The 20,424-nt window shown below is 44.6% G+C and overlaps 2 protein-coding genes across 4 annotated transcripts; both read left to right on the forward strand.

The window, feature by feature from the left end:
• Window positions 1-15,494, forward strand: LOC116221828 (von Willebrand factor A domain-containing protein 5A-like). Of its 3 annotated transcripts, XM_031573462.1 has the most exons (14): window positions 1-129; window positions 542-625; window positions 1,379-1,581; window positions 10,631-10,853; window positions 11,178-11,347; window positions 11,447-11,561; window positions 11,750-11,925; window positions 12,094-12,182; window positions 12,304-12,448; window positions 12,714-12,793; window positions 12,930-13,044; window positions 13,627-13,785; window positions 15,083-15,306; window positions 15,404-15,494. In XM_031573462.1, the coding sequence occupies exons 2-13, from the start codon at window positions 583-585 to the stop codon at window positions 15,302-15,304; spliced, it is 1,740 nt and encodes a 579-aa protein (XP_031429322.1). In that variant the 5' UTR covers window positions 1-129; window positions 542-582; the 3' UTR covers window positions 15,305-15,306; window positions 15,404-15,494. The 3 variants fall into 3 exon arrangements, with proteins under 3 accessions (XP_031429322.1, XP_042564649.1, XP_031429321.1); XM_031573461.2 differs by lacking the exon at window positions 1-129 and having other exon boundaries at window positions 174-625; XM_042708715.1 differs by lacking the exons at window positions 1-129; window positions 15,083-15,306; window positions 15,404-15,494 and adding an exon at window positions 14,167-14,369 and having other exon boundaries at window positions 170-625.
• A 32-nt stretch (window positions 15,495-15,526) lies between these two features.
• Window positions 15,527-20,413, forward strand: LOC116221829 (von Willebrand factor A domain-containing protein 5A-like). Its single transcript, XM_031573466.2, has 6 exons — window positions 15,527-15,531; window positions 16,134-16,226; window positions 16,532-16,594; window positions 16,715-16,848; window positions 17,760-17,883; window positions 17,965-20,413. Exons 2-6 carry the CDS (start codon window positions 16,136-16,138, stop codon window positions 18,084-18,086), a joined length of 534 nt encoding a protein of 177 aa, XP_031429326.1. The 5' UTR covers window positions 15,527-15,531; window positions 16,134-16,135; the 3' UTR covers window positions 18,087-20,413.
• Window positions 20,414-20,424: the final 11 nt, after the last annotated feature.

Raw genomic sequence — 20,424 nt, forward strand, 5'->3', positions numbered from 1 at the left:
CATCCTCAATGAAATGGGTGTGGCGCAGATCCTTGAGGAGTTAAAGGTATTCCACAGTAAGCCTATATTCCAAATCACTGGACCTCCATAGCCTACCAAACGGTCTTGAGGGGGATGCTGCAGCTTTAAGTATGATGTCTATGCAGTTGTTGACGGCTGTATTTCTTTTAGATTAAATTATTTCTCCTTTCTGCTCTGCTTTATTTCACGTTTGCTTTCGGTGAGGGGAATTGCGTGGTCATTCCATCCGGAGAAAAATTCCATTTGTAAGTGTAGGCTATAGCTCCTGGTTACTGTAATGAAAGAACGACCACTGTAATTTATCAAAATAATCTTGATTAAATCAAGAAACTGTTGATCTTTGTTGTTTATTCCGGGTTTGTCCCGGAGACGAGCACATTAGCCAATACAAGATGGCTCTAGTTTAGAGCCTGATCGAGTTTAGCAGGCTATTTCCTCAGTATTTGGAATGCAGGGGTGGTGCTAGACTGGAATGCTCATGCCCACTGTTGAAATAAAAGGTCCCTTGCTAAATTTGTAGGCTTTGCTTCCACTTTAATATTGGAGAGCTGAAGCGTCAACATGGTGAACTGCTGTGGTCTGGTTACGGTCAAGAATGAGCCAGGTATGTATGGACGTGGATACTAAATATTTTGGCTTATATTTTTGTGTTGATCGTTTCTGATTGGCGCCTGTGGTTATTCTGGACTTTAATACAAGGCTACTGTCTTGTGTAGGGTTTGTGGAAAACGGAAGCAGTGTCAGCGTGTCGCCTATTTTAACTGCCTGCTTTCATTGGCCCGATGTAAGATAAGTGTAGGCTACAGTAGGCTATACGATGATAAAGTAGGAGAACCAACTAATAATAAATTAGTGCACGGGAAAGCCAATCAAACAAGGGAAGACTGAAAAAGTATAATTAATAAAAGTATTTTAACCTATTGTTAGGTTTTACCACAATAACTGTAAAGTCTCGTTTTCTAAAGCAGTAGCTTACGTCTTCGAGCAAGTTTAATTACTATGAATACACTTAACATTGGAAGCTCATCTTTGAGTTTCTTCGATGCAGTTACCAAAAGGCTAAATTAAATTGAAATCAAATTTATATTTTATATAATAGGGCAGTATGATGTAATTATTTAATTTCATGAGATACATTTTTGTCGGTAGCCAGTATAACATCCTCAAATTCATTTTGTGGTGTATGATAATGTGAGTAAGATATAAACATGCCTGTCATTATAGCTGCCAAGCCAATTCACCTTATAGACCCATTTTTTTTATTTCTTTTAGAATTGAAGTTGAATTCAAGTTTAGGTCAGTGCACATCTCTGTAAAGATTCAATCAGTTTCTCGCGCACAAACTGTCTTCCTCCAGTTCCTCTGAAGGGCGCGGCGGTGGATGTGTGTGTGCAGGGACATGTAGCCACAGTGACCTCCACTCTGCTGTATGTGAATGGAGAAGAGCGCCCCCTGGAGGCTGTGTTTGTGTTCCCCCTACCTGGAGAATGTGCCCTCTGCCACTTCAGTGCCAAATTAGGAGACACAGAGGTGGTGGCAAAGCTGCAGGACAAACAGAAGGTGAGATGGGGGGGAGGGGGGGGTTTAATGACACTGATTTATGTTTACATGTGTAACTTAACAGCATGATTATAATGTGTATGTCACAGGGTGAATTGGTAGTGAGTTGGGCCCAGCTGTTGCCCATACCAGTGATTGGCATTGGCAGTGATTGAGACACAGCTGTTGCCCATTTCATTGATTGGTAGAGCATGGTGGGGATAGGTTGAATCCTCTTTTAAAAGGCCCTGTGTTTGGTGTGCGGGAGGTTGGTGGATTGAGGTGCAGGTTGGCACTCTGTACGTCTGCATCGGTGCTGGTTTTAGGTGTCCTGTCTGTGCCTGCGTGCCTGCTGGTTTCACGGGAGAGAGCGGTGGCTGTATTCCCGGTTCGTGATTGGGACGAGGAGGTAGTGACAGCTGGGCAGATCGGCGACGACGGGGCTACTGGAGCTAAGCTCCAAACAGTAAGGAACGTGTCCCATTCTACTCTGCTGGTGTCTAGTCTCTTTTTGTTTGTCTCTTGTTACTGTCCACACTGAAGGCTGTGCACTCCTCAGGCTTCTCTGCTGTGCCGCTTACCGGATCTACTGCCGGATTCCTTCTTCCCTGGTCGCTGATGCGGAACAGTGGGTGACGTCACCAGGACCGTGCCTAGCAGAGGGAAGTGGCATCGTGGGGATTCACTAATGGACAGTTTTATTGTTTTTATTTTTATTTGTGGGGATTCGAGGGTCGATCCCCACTCTTTGAACATTCTTGTTGTCTCCTTGCCCCTCCTGCATTTCCATCACCATCCGGGGTCCCAAGTCAAAGGGGTGCGGGTTGGGCTAGGTTCCAGAGTGGCGTCTTGGAAATAGTTTGCAGTGCCCAAGTATTTCGGAGTGCAGTGGAGTGCCTTCACTTTTCCTTCGCAGTGCCCTAGGTAGACTGTCTGCATTGCCTGATTGTTTGAGTTTGTAAATGTTTACCACGTGTGTTGTGTGAATTGTTCTGCTCGGGTCCCAAGCTTATGCCCACCCCCATTGACAGAGGGAGGTTCTTGCCCCATTAGAGCTGAGTAGGGGAGGGTGTGGGAGACCTTATTCATGTAGCTCGGTGTGGGCAATTAATAAAGATATTTATTTTAAACAAACTGTCCTGGTCTTCTGTGTGGAGTAGGGTGTGAAGAGGTTTTATATTCACCTGTGTCGGGTGGAGTTAAAGGTCTCAGTTTAAACCTGTGACACCTTTAAATGGTGTAGTTGGCAGGATCTCTCACACACTGCTCGCACACAGGGGTATCATGGACAGTCAGGGTGAAAGGGGGGGGTCAAACCCTAGTTTTCCAGGAGCATCTGGGTCAAGTGTAGCACCCCAATTTACCCCACTAGCAATGCCCTGGTTTATGTGCTCACCCTGGGTCCCAAGGTTTACTGGTGAGGTTAGTGGGATGGGCTTTGGGGAGTGGCGGGCACAGATAGAGGCTATATTGAGGGCACAAGGGCTAGTGGAACAGCAACAGACTGATCTCATCATGGGAGCGCTAGATGGACGTGCAAAGAGAGAAGCCATGTTGTTTAGCCCCGAGCAGAAACACTCACCTGCTTCTTTGTGGACTGCCTTACAGGGCCGGTTTGGCAGCCTCACCCCTATACCCACCCTCCGGTCCCAATTCTTCGACTATAAACAGAATGGGGAAGAGTCCCTCCAGGATTACCTCCTGCATACAAGGGAGCTATTCAGTCGGTGGCTCCAGTCAGAACCGGATGGCTCTGCAAAAGACCAATCCACGCTCTGCCACCAGTTTGTTAAGGGGCTGAGAGAGGGCCCACTGAAACAGGAGCTCCAGAGGCACATGTGACGACAACCAGCAATGACATTTGCTCAGATTAGTGCAGAAGCGGAAGTACTGGCTCGGGAAATGGGAAGTAGAGATTGTCATGTTTGCCGTACTGTTGCCCCCCCCATTGGCAGGTGTCCCAGCCACTGTGACCATTGCAGACTTGGAGGAGTGGAAGGGAACCATGCAGGCTGAGCTACGCCAATAAATGAAGGAAAAGCTGAGCAGCCTGACCGAGACCTTGGTGAAGGAGGTTTGGCACCATGCTGGTTCAGCCGTTGCCCCTTCCCAACGTAGAGGTGAGCCAAGGGGAAATGTAACAGGGGGACAGTACATTCCTTTTTCCAACCCGAGGAGGACTCCATTTCAGTGGGATGAACAGGGCAGACCTATCTGTTTGGAGTGTGGGCAATCCGACCATGTCCAGCGCAATTGCTCTGGCCAGAGGGGTCAATCGGCCCCGTTAAACCGGAATCCCTGGCCACTGTAGGGCAAGCGGTCGGGGATATAGGCAGCGGGAAATTGGAAAGCCCTGAACAATCCATTTTTGTTGGGACCTGTCCTCATGTGGAAGTGGAGTAGCCTGACGATGTCATACTCATAATTCTAGTCAGAATATGAGTCTGATACCGCTCCGTTGGGCTGTGATTATGGGGCGTGTTTCAACCGAACCAGGAAAAAATATAGCTGCAAGCAGCGATGCGGATTCCTCCAAAGATTGCGAAACCAGGGGAAAATGTATATTCTTCACAATTTTGGAAAGAAGAGTAAAAGAAGGAAAGAAGAGTGAAGAAGGGAAAGAAGAAAAGAAAGAAGTGTCTTGCTAAAGAACGCTTTGACAGGGAATTCAACTTACAACCTTCTGATTACCAAACGACTTCTCTACCCCTGCACCACTGACGGCCAGGTTAATATCTCAAAGATTTGCTTAGATATTACTTCACTTCCTGCTTTTCTGCTGAATTAGAGTGGCTATACCGGACAAACGGTTGTGAGGATCAAAATTTTGTTGATTAAGTTTTGTGAGGCTTGGTCTGAAGATCATCTCTAGTGATTTTGAAGAAGATTTGACCAAAATTGTAGGAGGAGTAAGCTTTCAAAGGTTTTTTGATAAAACCGGGAATAACAGAAAATCTATACAACCGAAAATTGGCGCCATTGAACGTTGGATTCGTCTTGATCCAAGGAATCCAATGGTACCTCATTTTTGAAAATCGGTCAAACGGTTCAAAAGTTACAGTGTTAACAAAAGTCCAACTTTGACCCGTTGGTGGCGCTAGTGTGGTCTAGTGGGAGACATGAAACTTGGTGTGAGTAAAGAAGGGACTGTCCTTAATGAGTGTGCCAAATTTCAGAAAAAGTTACCATACGGTTCTAGGGGCTGCCATTGACTCCCATGGTACAAGAATAATAACAATAGGTTTCCTCCTGACGGAGGAATCCTAAAAATGCCTCTTCGCTCAATTGGATATATCTAGAACCAATCAGAGCAACGTAGTATGACCATAACGTAGACCATGGGGCCAGCTGATACATTAAACTTTTACCGGATCCCGTAGGAAGGACGGCAAAAACATATTTTCGATCGACAAATGCCTTGATCGCGTTTCTCTGTTCCTCTTTCAAAATTAATGTGCTGTCAATGTCTTCTAAAACAGACTTGAATTTCCACATTTCAGCTCTCCAACGGCAGCCATGTTTGTTGAAAACGAATTCACCCCAAAAGCTCTTTGGTGACGTGGTTGATTACGTTAGGGTTGATCATCTGTCCATCATCGTATAAAGCCCGCCCTGACAATTTGATTGGTCTATCTCCTCACAGATTTTTGTGAGGAGATAGTTTCTCCCCAACGGAGCGACACCAGACCGAACTTCCCGACCAAAAATGTTGTGGGCGTGGCTAAGTTCGTCTGGCATCCAGGCTAGAAGTGGAGGTGAGTGGGATCAAAATACCCTACATGTGCAGTCTCAGTTTCTTTCAGAAGTGGCTTGGCCATCTCTCCATCCACGATTCATCTCGGCCCAATTGGCTCACCCTGAAAGCAGCAAATGGCCTCAACATCCCCTATGTTGGCTATGCTATCATGGACTTTGTTGTAGGAGGGATATCGGTCCCAGCCAAAGGGATAGTGATTGTGGAAGATGACTGCATTGGGGCTGACGAAGGCATCCTGGGGATGAACATTATAGGCCACTGCTGGAAGGAGCTGTTTCACGGCATGTCACTAGGGGTGAAGAGCTTCACTGCCACCATGGGGTCAGGGGCAAGGAAGGCATGGAAGGAGGCCTTTGCTTTCTGTCGCTGGGTTGTACCAACCTGGGAAACTGAAGAACCGGCTGGTGCTGCACGTTTGTTCAAGAAAGACCCAAACTGCATTCCAGCCAGTTGTGAGAAGCTTCTGTGGGCAAGGGTGGTTGGAGGAAGCCCCTTGCAAGACTACTCCTCTGGTCGAGGATTCCGCGGCTGGGCCTGGGTGGCAGGTGGCTCGTGCTGTTGTGAGGGTACAAGGAGGGCGGCTGCCTCTACGACTGTTGAACCTGAATCCGTATCCCCTTGACCTACCGAGGAGACGACCACTGGCCAACGTCACCCCTCTAGACCCCATTCAAATATGTGGAGAGCAGGATCTGGAGCTTCGCCCTCAAGGGCCAGGGGAAGTCGAGGTCTCAATGCGGTCTGTCCAAATGCAGCCGAGAAAGGGCCATAACATCAGCCCACAGCCAGTAGAAGGCCTGGATCCAACACAACAGCAAAGATTTGATGCCCTCCTCTCTCGCTGGTCAGGGGTATTCGCTGCGGACGAAGAGGATTATGGCCGAACAGATGCTGTCTTACACCACATTCCCACTGGCACTGCTCCTCCCAGTCGTAAACGTCACCGGCCCGTTCCACCGAGTTTGTATCCAGAACTGCGACAGCTACTGGAGGAAATGCTACAGTCGGGGGTCATCACAGAAAGCTCCAGTCCCTGGGCCGCACCTGTGGTCCTAGTAAAGAAGAAAGATGGGAGTTGGAGATTCTGCGTCGACTATCGCCGCCTCAATGCTGTTACGCACAAAGATGCTTACCCTCTCCCCCGCATAGAAGAGTCTCTGACCTGTTTGAAGGAGGCCACCTGGTACTCAACCCTTGACTTGGCCAGTGGCTACTGGCAAGTCGAGGTGAATCCGCTAGACAGGGAGAAGACGGCGTTCACCACACCCGTGGGCCTCTTTGAATTCAACCGGATGCCTTTTGGTCTCTGCAATGCACCAGCCACCTTTCAGAGGCTGATGCAGAAGTGCTTAGGGGACAAGGTAAATTACTTCCTTCTGATATATATGGATGATATCATTGCATACTCACCTGATTTTGACACCCATCTAGAGCATTTGGACCACGTGTTCCAGAAGATTGCCTGCCATGGGCTGAAACTGCAAGTTCCTACAGAAGGAGGTAGTGTATCTTGGACATGTGGTGAGCAAGGCTGGGATAGCAACAGACCCCGAGAAGACTGCTGCAGTCTGTGACTGGCCCCGGCCCGAGACAGTCTCCCAGGTACGCTCCATTCTTGGGTTTGTGGGCTATTACAGACATTTTGTCCCCTCTTTTTCTAAGGTTTCTGGCCCCCTGCATAGTCTAACATCTGGCATGGCACCCCTGGGGAAGAAGAGCCGCAGAACCCCAGAGTGCCAACAGGCGTTTGACCAACTGAAGTCTGCCCTACTCGGCGCCCCTGTTCTGGCCTATGCGGATTTTACGAAGCCCTTCGTCCTGTACACCGATGCCAGCTTCGATGGTTTGGGCACAGTTTTGTCTCAGGTACAGGGTGGTAAGGAGAGGGTCATTGCATATGCCAGTAGGAGTTTGGCTCCAGCTGAAAGGAACGATCAGAACTATAGCTCTTTCAAACTTGAGCTGTCGGCCCTGAAATGGGCAGTGACTGATAAGTTCAAGGACTATCTGTGGGGGACAGAGTTCACACTATATACTGACAATAATCCCTTGGTCCATCTGGACACTGCCAAACTGGGGGCGGTCGAACAACGCTGGGTGTCACAGCTGGCCAGCTTCCAGTTCCAAGTCAAGTACCGCCCTGGGTGTATTAATCAAAATGCTGACCTTCTTTCCAGGTTACCCAGGACTGAGGGGCAGGTGTGCTTGACTATGGAGGCGACAGGAGAAGGTCTGCTGCTGAACGAAGCAGATGGGGGTGGACCTGCCTGGCGGGAAGTCCAGGAAGAGGACCCATCTCTCCGCCAGCTTGCGGGAAGGCTTGACCAACGCAGACCACCTACTGGGGCTATAAGGAAAGTGGCTCACCCTGAAGAAAGGCAATGGTGGAGAGAGTGGGAGCGGTTAAGTGTGCGAGAAGGGGTCCTCGGCCGGAAGGTGTGGAATTCTGTTGGGGACACCTGGAGGTGGCAGATCCTTGTCCCCAGGGCTGCCACTAAGGGCTTATTTCAAAGGTACCATGGTGCCCTAGGACATTTAAGTGCGGGTCAGACCGAAGCAGTGCTGAGGCGAGGATTCTACTGGCCTAAGCTAGGGGAGGACGTAAGGCGTTGGGTTGCAGAGTGCCCCCAGTGTGTTCAGAGGAAGCCTGGACCTGAGGTAAGAGCACCTCTAGTGCCAATCACCACAAGCTACCCCATGGAGACGCTGGCTATTGACTATCTTTCTCTTGGACGGCCTAATGACACTTACCCTTACCTACTTGTAATGACAAAACTGTTTTCTAGATACAGGTGGGCTGTCCCAACTAAGGACCAAACGGCAGCCACGACTGTAAAATCCCTTTGGTCAGCTGTTGTACAGCATTGGGGTTGTCCTGAACAGATCCTGACTGATCGAGGGGCAGCCTTTGAGTCAGACCTCTTGGCCCAGTTTTGTAAGCTCTATGGGTGCACCAAGATGCGTACCACTCCCTATCACCCTCAGGGGAACGGGGCCTGCGAGAGATTTAATCAAACAGTTCTATCTCTTTTAGGGTCACTTGGGGACAATGAGCAGAGACACTGGCCGGAACAATTGCCTCGGCTCCTCCAGGCATACAACAACTCTGAACACAGCACTACTGGTCTAACCCCTTTTTTTGTAATGTGTGGCAGACATGCCAGACTTCCTGTAGATGTGATTTCAGGTGTGGAGTTTCCAAGGCCTCGAATGGACCTGGATGGGTGGGTGTAGTATCACCACGACCAGCTCATAAGAGCCTACAGCCAAGTGGAGGCCAGAGCCCGGCACCAGCAAGACCGAGACAAACGGCGGTATGACCGGCGAGTCAAGGACCTCCCACTAATGCCTGGCGAGCGAGTGCTGCTGAGGAACTTCAGATGGCGCAACCAAGGTAAATTGGCTCCTCGATGGCAGCCCTAGCCCTTTGTTGTTCTAGGACATCTCTGCCCTGGGATGCCTGTTCTGCGGATCCGACCAGAGGGAGGGGGACCAGAACGGACGATACATCGGAATAATGTGCGGCCGTGCCCCTATGCTGTACCACATCTACCCCTAGAGACCGACTCCTCAGAACTAAGTTGACCAGATGACCCCCAGGTCCCCCAGCTACCCAATGCTGACTGGCAAAACTATACCTGGTACCCAGTATATGCCCCGGTGGCCCCACTTGCCCACAGAGAGACTGCCACTTCCCCAGAGGTTCAGCCGAATAGAGGTGAGGGGGGAAATGGGTCAGTTCGTAGATCTCAAAGGGAGAATCGGAGACCACCAAGTAGGTACCAATCTTCCTGAAGTTAGGTAGTCGGGACGACTATTGAGAAAGGTGGGGGGAGTGTCACAGGGTGAATTGGTAGTGAGTTGGGCCCAGCTGTTGCCCATACCACTGATTGGCATTGGCAGTGATTTGAGACACAGCTTTTGCCCATTTCATTGATTGGTAGAGCATGGTGGGGATAGGTTGAATCCTCTTTTAAAAGGCCCTGTGTTTGGTGTGCGGGAGGTTGGTGGATTGAGGTGCAGGTTGGCACTCTGTACGTCTGCATCGGTGCTGGTTTTAGGTGTCCTGTCTGTGCCTGCGTGTAGTGATGGTGAAATGAAGCTTCATGAACCTTCGAAGTTTTCCAGCCAGACGTGTTGAAAAAAGGTTCACTACTCGAAGCTTCGTTCGGTCTCTAGTGACACCTGCTGGTCAATAAAAATACGGTGTAGGAAAGATTTTCTCGGGACAGTAAATTTGTTCAATTTGTTGTGGTGCGCAAGACCTACTAAAATAACATGCACACAAATGTATGGTGAAAAAAACGTCCCTCGATTAATTAAAATTTCGTTTTCAATTTAGGCTTTCTTTTTCTAATCTTTCTTCTAATAATTGTTTGACATTGATATAAGGATTCTATGGTGACACAACGGTTAGCGATGTTGCCCAAGGTGCGGGTTAAGTCAGCTTTGATTCCCGTCAAAAGCAAATTTTAATCCGATGCTTTGGATAAAAACGCCTGCTAATTATCTTTACTCTCTTCTGTATGCTGTTGGAACAGAGGGTAGTTAAAGTGCTTTTGGAATACTGGTCAGTACTTTTGGAATACTGGTCAGTACTTTTGTAAAAACCAAGAGTAGTGAGAGTGGTTTTGGACAACTGGTCAGTGAAAGTGCAGGGCAGTGAAAAGGGGGCGAAAGTGCTTTGTGCAACTTTCTCTTCCTAACTGGCTCCATAACTCTATCTCAAATAATCTATACTAGCCTACTAACAACAGCAAACAATCTAAATCTCCAACTACTGCTAAATCTCCAACTATCACTAAATCTCCAACTATCGCTACGTCTCCAACCACTGACAACAACCACGAATACGAGATGGGAATTGGGACGTTTTATAATCGAAGCTTCCCGCCAGAAGTGAACCAACGAACCACTTGGTGAAGCACTTGATTCAAACGAGGCTTCAGACGTCACCAGTGACGTAATTTCGGCAAAACGATACAAGCCTCGATACGCGCTCCGTCTGGAAGTGGTTCACTTTCGCGACACACGCTTCGATCAGATATGTTTAACTGAATACATAGATATGAGGAAAGAAAGTTTGTATATAGTATATACACATGAAGCAATCTTTAAGCATTTTCTTCTTTGTCTAATATCTGGCTGAAAGTAATGATTCATTTCGTTCTACATATGAATTTTATGATCTCTCCATACACTATCTACTGACTGGGTGTACATGAACAAAAAAAGTCATCTGTCTTGATTTTGGGTTTTGTAATAGTGACTGTACTTGATGTATAATAATGTTTAGACTTCCCCTTGGTTCAGGCACGGGAGCAGTATGATGATGCGTTGAGCTCAGGCCATCAGGCTTTCCTGCTGGAGGAGAGTGATCAGAGCCCAGACGTGTTCCAGGTGAACGTGGGCAGCCTGCCTCCAGGAGAGAGCGCTGCCATCACTCTGGTCTACATCTCAGAGCTGGCCATGCAAGCTGATGACGCCCTGCTCTTCTGTCTGCCTGCTGTGCTCAACCCCCGCTACACACCCCAGGGTGAGAGCCAGAAACCTGGAGGCTTGTGGTGAAGAGGCCTGTCATATCTCTTCTAACAACACACTATCTTTGCATTGAAGAACTAATAAGAGTTTTAAGATATAGAGCCCATCCTGCCTTGAAGACCATGCTTACCGTTAGTTAGCGTGAGCGCTAAGCCTCCTGTTACTTTGATTTGTGTGAGATTGGGGTCAGCGCCTGAATATTAGAAGCCAATATTGTCCTAATGTTATTCTTAAAAACAAAGCTAAGCAAAGTTCCTTAACATGTTCATAACACTCAGTTCATAACACAGTAGCATTTCCCCCAATTCTCTCCTTTCAGAAATGGACAGGAGTAAAATGGCCACTGTTACATCAGTCCCAGCTGGTAGGGTGCCCTACACTTTGGCTCTGAGTGCTCACCTATCCTCCCCCCAGCCCATCTCTAAAGTGGAGTCCAACTGTGCTCTGGAGCCACTGGTTTACCTAAACGCAGACAAAACACAGGCAACGGTATGGTTCTGTGGTGGGGGTCAGGGGACGTGAATGTCTGTCTGAAGAGTAGCAGTAGTTATTTTGTATTGTATTTAATTCCTCTTCATGATCCTCCAGGTGAGTCTCTCTTCAGGCCACGTGTTTGATCGGGATGTGGAGCTGTTGCTGTATTACCAGGATGCTCATAAGCCCACTGCCATAGTGGAGGGTGGACAGGACAGTACTGAGCCAGGTGAGGGGTTGTGTTCTTCACCTGCTGATAAACTGCACAATTCTATGGAGCTCACTGATGTGTGGCTTTTGTTTTATCATAGGCTGTGGGTTGTAAAATAGTGTACCAAACTGATTTCATATGCCTTGATGCAGAAATTCAATAAAGTAAATTCAAGTCAAGTGCCCTCCTTTCTGTTCCTCTCTTAGGCTCTTTCATGGGTGACCATGTAGTTATGCTCAGCTTTTACCCAGAGTTCCCTGCTGCAGTAACATCCTCACTTTCCACTTGTGGAGAGTTTATTTTTGTGGTGGACCGATCAGGCAGTATGGACTGCAGAATGCACTCAGGAAAAGACGCAAAGATGCGCATCGAGAGTGCCAGGGTATCATGATTGTATATTACTATATTGCTAGAGAGTACCTAAACTGACAAAATCTGCCAAACCAGGCCTTGTCATTACTTCCTCTCTTTGGCAATATTCCACATTTGTCGTAGATGCTTTTCTATGGTAGTTTACTACTCAATCTAATCCCTGTTTTTACATCTTCAGGACACACTACTCCTTCTCTTGAAGAGCCTTCCCATGGGCTGCTTTTTCAACATCTACGGCTTTGGATCCCATTTTGAAAGTTTCTTCCCGTGAGCATTCTTCCCCATCCATCTGTCTCACTTAACTATTACCTATTTTGTTATACTTCAGATTAGGTTTTGAAATATTCTGCCTGATTCTTTCAATATGATGGCTACTGTCCTCTTGCAGGAAGAGTGTGGAATACAAACAGAAGACTGTGGAGGAGGCTCTTAAGAAAGTAAAGGGAATCAGTGCAGACATGGATGGCACTGACATTTTGGAGCCTCTGAAACACCTCTACAGCCAGCCCTGCATTCCCAGTCACCCCAGACAGGTAGATCATCGAACACATCACTGTGACTCACCTCACCTTTTAGGAGTCTAAAAAGTCTGCCTGCCCTAATGAGCAATAATGAGCAAAGATTGAGCTAATTGTGCCTTTAGCTGGTTAGTCCAACTAATTTTAGACCAAAACTCTGTTATGTTGGTACAGTTCAAAATGTACTACAAGAGGGCTAAGCAAAACTTCTTCCATACAATACATATTCCATACTGAATGTGTGCTCCCAGGTAACACATGTGGTTTCTCTTTTTCCTAGCTCTTCATTTTCACTGATGGAGAAGTGGGAAACACTAAGCAGGTTTTGGACTTGGTGAAGCTGAATGTCAATTCTCACCGGTATGTGATGGGTCACACCACACAAAAAATGACTTCAACAGTGTTTCAGGTGTTTTATTAGTTTGTGCTTAAGAGAAGGTTTCTAATATGTATATATAAAAAAAGATATAAACTAACATCCATATGATGTGTCCAGGTGCTTCTCTTTTGGTATCGGAGAGGGCGCCAGCACTGCTTTAATCAATGGCTTAGCCCAGGAGGGCTCTGGGCATGCTCAGTTCATCACCGGAACAGACCGCATGCAGCCCAAGGTAGGAGGAGATGGAACTTGTGTGCAGACAACTGGAGTTGAGAAACAAAGATATTCATTCACTACTTAGGGTGTGATTGTACTGAACAAGGATGGAACAGAAAATGAACTGAAGGATTGGTGGGTGATGTGGTGTATAGTATCAGAATAAAAGAGAAAAGAAAATTATAATATAAAGTAACCGCTAAAAGACAAGGCGGGCAGATGTCACAGTCACGGGTCATCATGAGCAAGAGAAATAATGACATTCAAATACACATTAATGACATTAAAATATGTCAAAACAATCACATCTGAAAAGAAAAGATCGTAATGAAAAAGACATTGATATGAGTAGTAGTACTGTGCGCTGGATCACAGGAAGCCAACAGGTGAGTTGACCACTCTCTAAGCCTTTCATAAACTGGTATGCCCACATTTCATCTGTCATATGTCAGGCTTCACTACCATTATGAAAAGCTCGTATGTACTTTCCTCTACACATTATTTAGCATTTCAGTAGGTTTACACTTTTCATTTGTGGTGGTCATTTTGTTTCATTAATCCTCACAGATACTATTTGACTTTTCACACCCCCTCTCAGGTGATGCAGTCTCTCCGCTATGCACTGCAGCCAGCAGTGAAGGACATCTCTGTTGACTGGGACCTTCCAGATGCTGTGTCAGTCACCACTTTGTCTCCTCCACTCAAAGTGCTCTTCCATGGCCAAAGGGCTCTGCTGTATGCTCAGCTCAAGGGAGAGGTGAGAGGACATCTCAGTCTTACCTCTCCACCGGTCTTGTGTGGTAATTTTGAACCTGAAAAGGTTATGGATAAATAGGCATTGCCAACCTGGTTAGGAGTGAGGGGCTTTATAGTTGGAGTACCAGTCTCTTTATTCTGGTGACCATCAGAAAATTTGTTTTGACCAACATGTGTCTAGGAGGATTGTAACAAGTAACGTGTAGGACTATTGTACCGTTGTAGACAATTGAAAAAGCTCCCCCCTACAAACAATGGAGCAAGCAACCCAAAAGGCTTATATATGCTTTGGATTTCTTGTTCTTTTCCGTCATGTTTTAAATTTTCTGGACTTTCAGATATAGTGATGACACTAACATCATACAGCATTTCCTGTTTTTAGAGCTCAGGGAATCCTGAGGGTTCTGTGAAAATACAGTACAACCTGTTGGAGGAGACTGTCAAAAACCAACTCGGCTTCTGTCTCAAACCCGCAAGAGACACAGGGTGAACATGACAGTTTTTGCAAATATTTAAAATATCAAAAATTGAAATAAAAATAATTTCAAATTTTTAGAACTTAGATCCTTTTCACCTCTCAGTTTCAAGGCCCAGGGCTGATTTTGATTTCATGAACCTACTGTAGATTCAGCAACATTCTGGTAAAGGGTAAGAATGTCGTAACAGCATGAATTATACACTGTTACTGGTCTACCCTTGAGACTTGGTCTCAATAAAAATGCACTAGAGAGGTACTAGCCTTGCTAATTATCTTGACCAGAATGCAGTTATTTTCTATATTCTGTCAATAACAAAAAAATATCTTAGTGTAGATTTCTGAACCTTCTTTTTGAAAATAGTGAAAGATTTCAATAAGACAACATAAAGAAAGTCTCAAACTAACTCAACACTTTCAAGATAAAAGCTTTTTTTGAAAGCATATACCCCAATGTATGATTAAACAGCAAACAACGATATCAATCAGGTGCTAATGATCAGCAACATAAGCAGGTTGAACTAAAATCATCTCCAAGATTCTTGGAAAAACCTACCTGCCAAGTATACCATGTATACCAAGTACACAGAGATTTGAAGCTGTTTTCGAAGGCAAAGGGTTTTCTGTGAACTTTGTGTGTTGTTAAAGGTACAGTCCACGATTATTTTCTTTTGCCTGAATTTTGGGCTGTACCTTTGCATTTTCAATTTACAGCAGTTTGTCTCCTAAGTAGCTAAAACCTCTCCATAGTATTGTACATGTGAATATGTTAAATATAAACATACAGAGATGTTGATCTCTCCTGGTCTTCCCCACACTGCAGAGTGACTCTCCACCGGCTGGGGGCTCGGGCCCTGATTCGCTCGCTGGAGGTGGAGGAGAGGGCAGGAGGGCCAGAGGCGGCGGCCCTGAGAGAGAAGCTGCTGCAGCTCAGCCTGCAGTCTGGAGTCAGCAGCACACACACTGCCTTCATCGCCATCCACAAGGGCAGCGGACAGGCTGTGCAGGGACCATTGCTCCGCAGAACCATACCAACCCCAAGTAACAGTGGGTCTCTTTTTATGCCTGTGTGTCTTCTGATACCACAGTGATTCTATGCTGAAGATAATAACTTACAGTTTTATTTCTGATTTATTTTTGGTAGTGACGTGTGATTTAAGGGGAATGGCTCTTGGTTTGGGTGCACCTATCCATGTGGATGCACCAATGGCCAGACGGGCCCCAATTCTAAGGGGTATGGAGAAAAGCAAGGAAAAGAAAGGATGCTGATAGGTGAAAATTCACCCTAGTTACCTCAGGACTCCGGAGCTGCATATAAGTATATTTATTAGACAAACAACCATTGCAATCGGGCTCACTCCCAGCACAAGGCTGAAAGTGAAGCAATCATAAACACATCGCACAAGGTTTATATAGACATAAGTTTAGCGTTCAGCAGAGATAACCACGTGGTGGATTTCAGACGCCCGAGGCAAGGATGGAAGTTTTGCAAGGTCGGAAGAAACACAGTTCGAACCTTCTTATCACTTCTGGTCTAAACATGCTCTTGTACAAATGCAGACTAAGTGGCACCTAATATTCTAAGTTACACACACGCAGAAACACAGAAAAGCCATGTTCCTGCTTACATAAGTACATGATTCATATAAGGTAATTAATGATACAAGGCACTTGATTATTATATTCTTAAGTCATTAACAGTGTTTGGAAATTATCTCCATCAGATGCGCTCTTATGGGTCGATTGGGTGCAAAGAGAACTGGCAAGTGTTCAGCCATGTCATCTGATTGTTGATACCACAGTGATCCTATGCTGAAGAAAATAACTTCTTAAGGTTCTTCGATTCACATTTTATTTCTGATTTTTTTTGCCAGTGATGTGTTCAAATGAACCTATGGACGACTACATAGATAGCTGTTTAGCGGACAGATCGTCCCATGTGGCTCGTAGGGGTCGAATGAAGAGGGGTACGTTTTCAGCCACATTATCTACCCTGTTGTGGTGTTGTGTTGTCTCTGTTGTAATATGCTTCACACATATCATAAAATCACCCACTTGATCCATTTCCAGGGTCTTACTTTGTAGATTTACTGATGTATTTATTTTGCAAAGCTGAAAAGACCAGTCAAGGACAAAAGCTATTACATACATTTTTTTAAATACATTTTGCTCCTCTAGTCCATGTGAAAGTATGTGTGTATCTAAATACTGTCTCTGAATTGTTATTGTATGATTGGGTTCAGAGTATTTATATTTACATTCATTCATTTAGCAGAGACTTTTGACACAGATTACTGTGATTTGCTGAAGAAAGGTGGATTTCATGTGGTCCAAGGTACAATCTTCATTTCACAACTGTTTGATGTATATTTTCAACATAGTAATATTCTGTAACATTATTTTTTGTTTTTCTTGCTGCCTATTTTCATCTGAATGAATTTTTTTTGGCTTTTAGAACCAGAGTCCCTCACAGATCCCCTCCTTCAGCTGATCTCTCTCCAGAAAGCCTTGGGATCATGGGAAATGGACTCCTCAATGGCTAAAGTGTTGAAGTCAGATGACGAGTTGGCCAAACTGATGCCAGTGGGGGTAAAAAGTTGTCTTTTATATTAATCATTCAAACAAGCCAAAGAGCTACAGCAATCACATAATCGTTTTAGCAATTAATAATTAGTGTGACATGTTTAAATGGGCCTAGAGGACTGCATCCCTCTGGACACCATATATTTAGTTTAAAATTAGGTGATGCATCAACAAAGTGTATTTGAGAATGTTATAAAAATCTAGTTACCAACAAAAAAATACCTGAGATACTGAGCACCCCCAGCACCTCGGACAGATCATTATAATGTCCTTGGTTTGTAATTCCTCTGTATAAACAAAAAGTAAACACATATAATATAAAGAATATATGAGATGAAATAACCAATACCTCCACCTCAACTTGCACACAGCATAACACATAACAATAGACTCTACTGAAGCTACCAATTTGAACTGGACTATAATGGACTATAAAACTGTACAAATGAATACACATGCAATACAGCCTGTATACCTTTTATCGACAATTCTGTACATATCCAGAGAGACATCCACTTTACTCTGCATAGTATTGTTACTTTACCTACTGTGTCACTGTTGTGATTGGTCAAGAGGTGTTGAAAGTTAATTATTTGTGTCTGCTCTCTTGCACTCGTAGGCACAGAACAATATGCACGTTAAATGTAAGAATATAAAAAATAGAATATAGTATTAAACTGGAGTATTGAATGTTTTATTGCTTTGGGTACGCGCACCCCACTTTGACAATAGTGATATTAGGGTATTGCATGTTTTATTGGCTTCATGTATTCTTTTAAACATTTCATTAGGTAGCTTTTGTTGAAATGTCACCAAAACACTTCATCCTAGAACATCAAGGAGAAAGCATATTGCATTTCACTAGATTTTATACAACTTTTTCCAATTCTGTCATGACAGTTTATGTCTGTGTTTAGGCAGACAAGGCTGTGTGGGCTACAACTCTGGCTCTGATTTGGCGCTATGGTTTACGGCTGGAGGCCTGGGCTGAATGGCAGTTTGTAGCCATGAAGGCAGCGTCCTGGATTCAAGCTCAGAAAGGTAAACTTGTCTCCTCTCAGTCTTTGTCAGTCTAAAGACGTGTGTCTCTTCTAGTTCTCACATTTACCTTTTGTGTTGCAGTGGACTGTGTGTCTCAGTGTGTGCAGGCTGGAAATGCTCTGCTGGGATGCCAGGTGCAGCAGAAGACCCTGGGGCTCTCAGGTGACCATACCTGTCGTTCTGTAAAATGTGTCATTAATTAAATGTCACATAAACACATCGGACTCATCACTGATTCAGATGACAAATTGTAGTCATGCCCAGATAGTTTCCTGTTCTATTTGTTCCCAATAATAAAATGTTTGTTGTGCTTTCCTTGGTGTTATTGACTCTGTTCTTAGTTTCTAAATCTACTTGGCAATTAATATGTACTTTGCCAGGGTCCTAACCCGGGAGCTCAAGAATGTGGTGATGTCCATTTTCCAGGAATACCAAGACCAAGTTGCCTAAAAGATGGGCACACTGGGAAAAAGAAATGCAGTCTACAACCCTAAAAGATTCTTAATCTGTCACAGTCAGTCTGTATCACGGTGAAAGTGACTGGAATCCATTATCAACACGAAAGGGCAGTACATTTTAGATAATTTAAGGCTAGCTTACATACAAATCAACTGGATGTCAGGAAAGTGTGTTGCTTTTAAGATAACCTACGATAACTAGATGCGTCATGCTTGCTTGGCTTGCCCAGCCTACCTGACACAAGGCTCTGTTTCTGCTATGATGTAAGCTATAATTTCAGGGTGTGTTCTCTCTGTCTGAATGACTGTGTGTACATGTGAGCACACCACTGACTCAGTGAGAGGACCTGTTAATGGTTGAAGTTTCTGAGATTTGTTTCATGTTTCTGAATAATGAAACCTGATGCAGGATTCTTCATGGTGAGACATTGGTGAGAAGTTGATTTGATATGTATTTATTTACGCTTTTGCGTGGGGTCATTCTTCTATAGAAGTTGTTTAACCCTAAGATGCATGTCCTTCATATGTGGTAGGATAGGCAAACTCAGTGAACCACAAATACAAGCTTTAAGCCCTAATTGGTCTCTTTCCTGTCAGAAACAGCATGTAGTCTAAATCCTATCATTGTTTGAGACAACTGAAATAACCCACTAAGTATAGTTAAATATAAGACTGGACATTTTCCTGAAACACAAAAAAATATGTAGGCATATTAATTGTCACTGCTGTAAGTGGATAAACTGGTGTGATAAACTGGCTTTCAGACTCTTATGAGAGTGTGTCATTGTCTGTTTGTTTTTTTTTTCATTTTGAAGGTTTGCGTAAACCTTGTCATGAGTGAGTCATCCTTAGAGCTGAACGTACCAGCAATAGACAGTTAAAATGGTTACAGACCAGCTCCCCGTACACCTCTCATGCCATGGACAGGACCATTCATGAATGCAGATGAAATTGTATACATGAACCGTACTGTAAGTCATTTTGGATAAAAGTGTCCGACAGATGTATATTTGTAAAAAAAAAAGAATGTTGGCTTTTGCATTTGAGTTTGTGGAGTCTGTGATGCATGTCTCTATGAGTCACGCAAGGCTGTCATAATAATCCTGTCCCTTCTTGTCAGTATGCGGCATATGCATAGCTAGGCTTGAATTGTTCACTCATGCTTCCTGTTTTTCAAGTTTGGTCTCTGAAAGAAGGTTACTACAGTATAGATACAAATGGAAGATGGTAGAAATGAAACAGTGTTTTTTGTGTGTTTTCTGCCTTACCATATGGTCCCCCGGTTTCTTTGAAGAACACATTAATAATTTTCTTTATTATCAAACCTCTGTGTTTGTATATAGGCTAAGCGGAGTTGGAAATAATTCCATGTTTTAGTTCAAAATACTAATTTCCCAACTGGTTTTTAGTTTAGCAGTTCTTTAAATCTATTTTGGCCTCTGTAACACTGGAGGGCAGCAAAGATGCTTATATCTCCGGAACAGGAGGAACTACTAAGTTTATTTTGACACTAGTTTATTCTTCTTTCTTATTCTTCTTTCTGTTTGGATCATAGACGGGTGAAGAGTTGGTCTTGTGGGTATAGGCTACATATATGGGTGATGAAATTAAAATTAAATTCAAACATTAATACACATATGTTGGTGTAACGGTAGCCAGGGCTGACACAAAATTAACCCTAAATTATTTTATATTGGACTGACCATTCATATTTTTCTAAGATATTAAGTTTAGAAGTAGAGCTTAGTCAGCATAATTTTTGCATTTTCATAATGTTGGCTAGAGGCAGCATTTAACTTTTTTTTTATATATTGTTTATGCACAAAAACATGTACCATGTGTTAAACGTTAAAGCACTGGTAGTCGTAGCCTACGCTACCTAATCATATGTCTCTCAACTGGCTCCGTTTGTAGGTCTCGTTCTACAGTTTACGGCTCTGTCCACATGAAAAAATAGCATGCAAAATAGCATTGGTTGTATGAGGCACCACATTTACGCGAGTTATCATTGGGATCCCTTTATTTTACGTCTAGGGCGTGTCGTGTCGTTTTCAAAACCCCGCCTACATCCACACGAGAACCT

This window comes from Clupea harengus, chromosome 9 (assembly GCF_900700415.2).
Source record: "Clupea harengus chromosome 9, Ch_v2.0.2, whole genome shotgun sequence".
In the NCBI taxonomy this organism is placed as follows: domain Eukaryota; kingdom Metazoa; phylum Chordata; class Actinopteri; order Clupeiformes; family Clupeidae; genus Clupea; species Clupea harengus.

Coding starts and splice junctions, on each gene's coding strand:
- LOC116221828 (XM_031573462.1), top strand. CDS start 583: ATGGTGAACTGCTGTGGTCTGGTTACGGTCAAGAATGAGCCAG. Junction 12,183..12,303: donor CATTTTGAAAGTTTCTTCCC/GTGAGCATTCTT, acceptor GTCCTCTTGCAG/GAAGAGTGTGGAATACAAAC. Junction 12,449..12,713: donor TTCCCAGTCACCCCAGACAG/GTAGATCATCGA, acceptor TCTTTTTCCTAG/CTCTTCATTTTCACTGATGG.
- LOC116221829 (XM_031573466.2), top strand. CDS start 16,136: ATGTGTTCAAATGAACCTATGGACGACTACATAGATAGCTGTTTAGCG. Junction 16,227..16,531: donor TAGGGGTCGAATGAAGAGGG/GTACGTTTTCAG, acceptor TCATTCATTTAG/CAGAGACTTTTGACACAGAT. Junction 17,884..17,964: donor CTGGATTCAAGCTCAGAAAG/GTAAACTTGTCT, acceptor TTTGTGTTGCAG/TGGACTGTGTGTCTCAGTGT.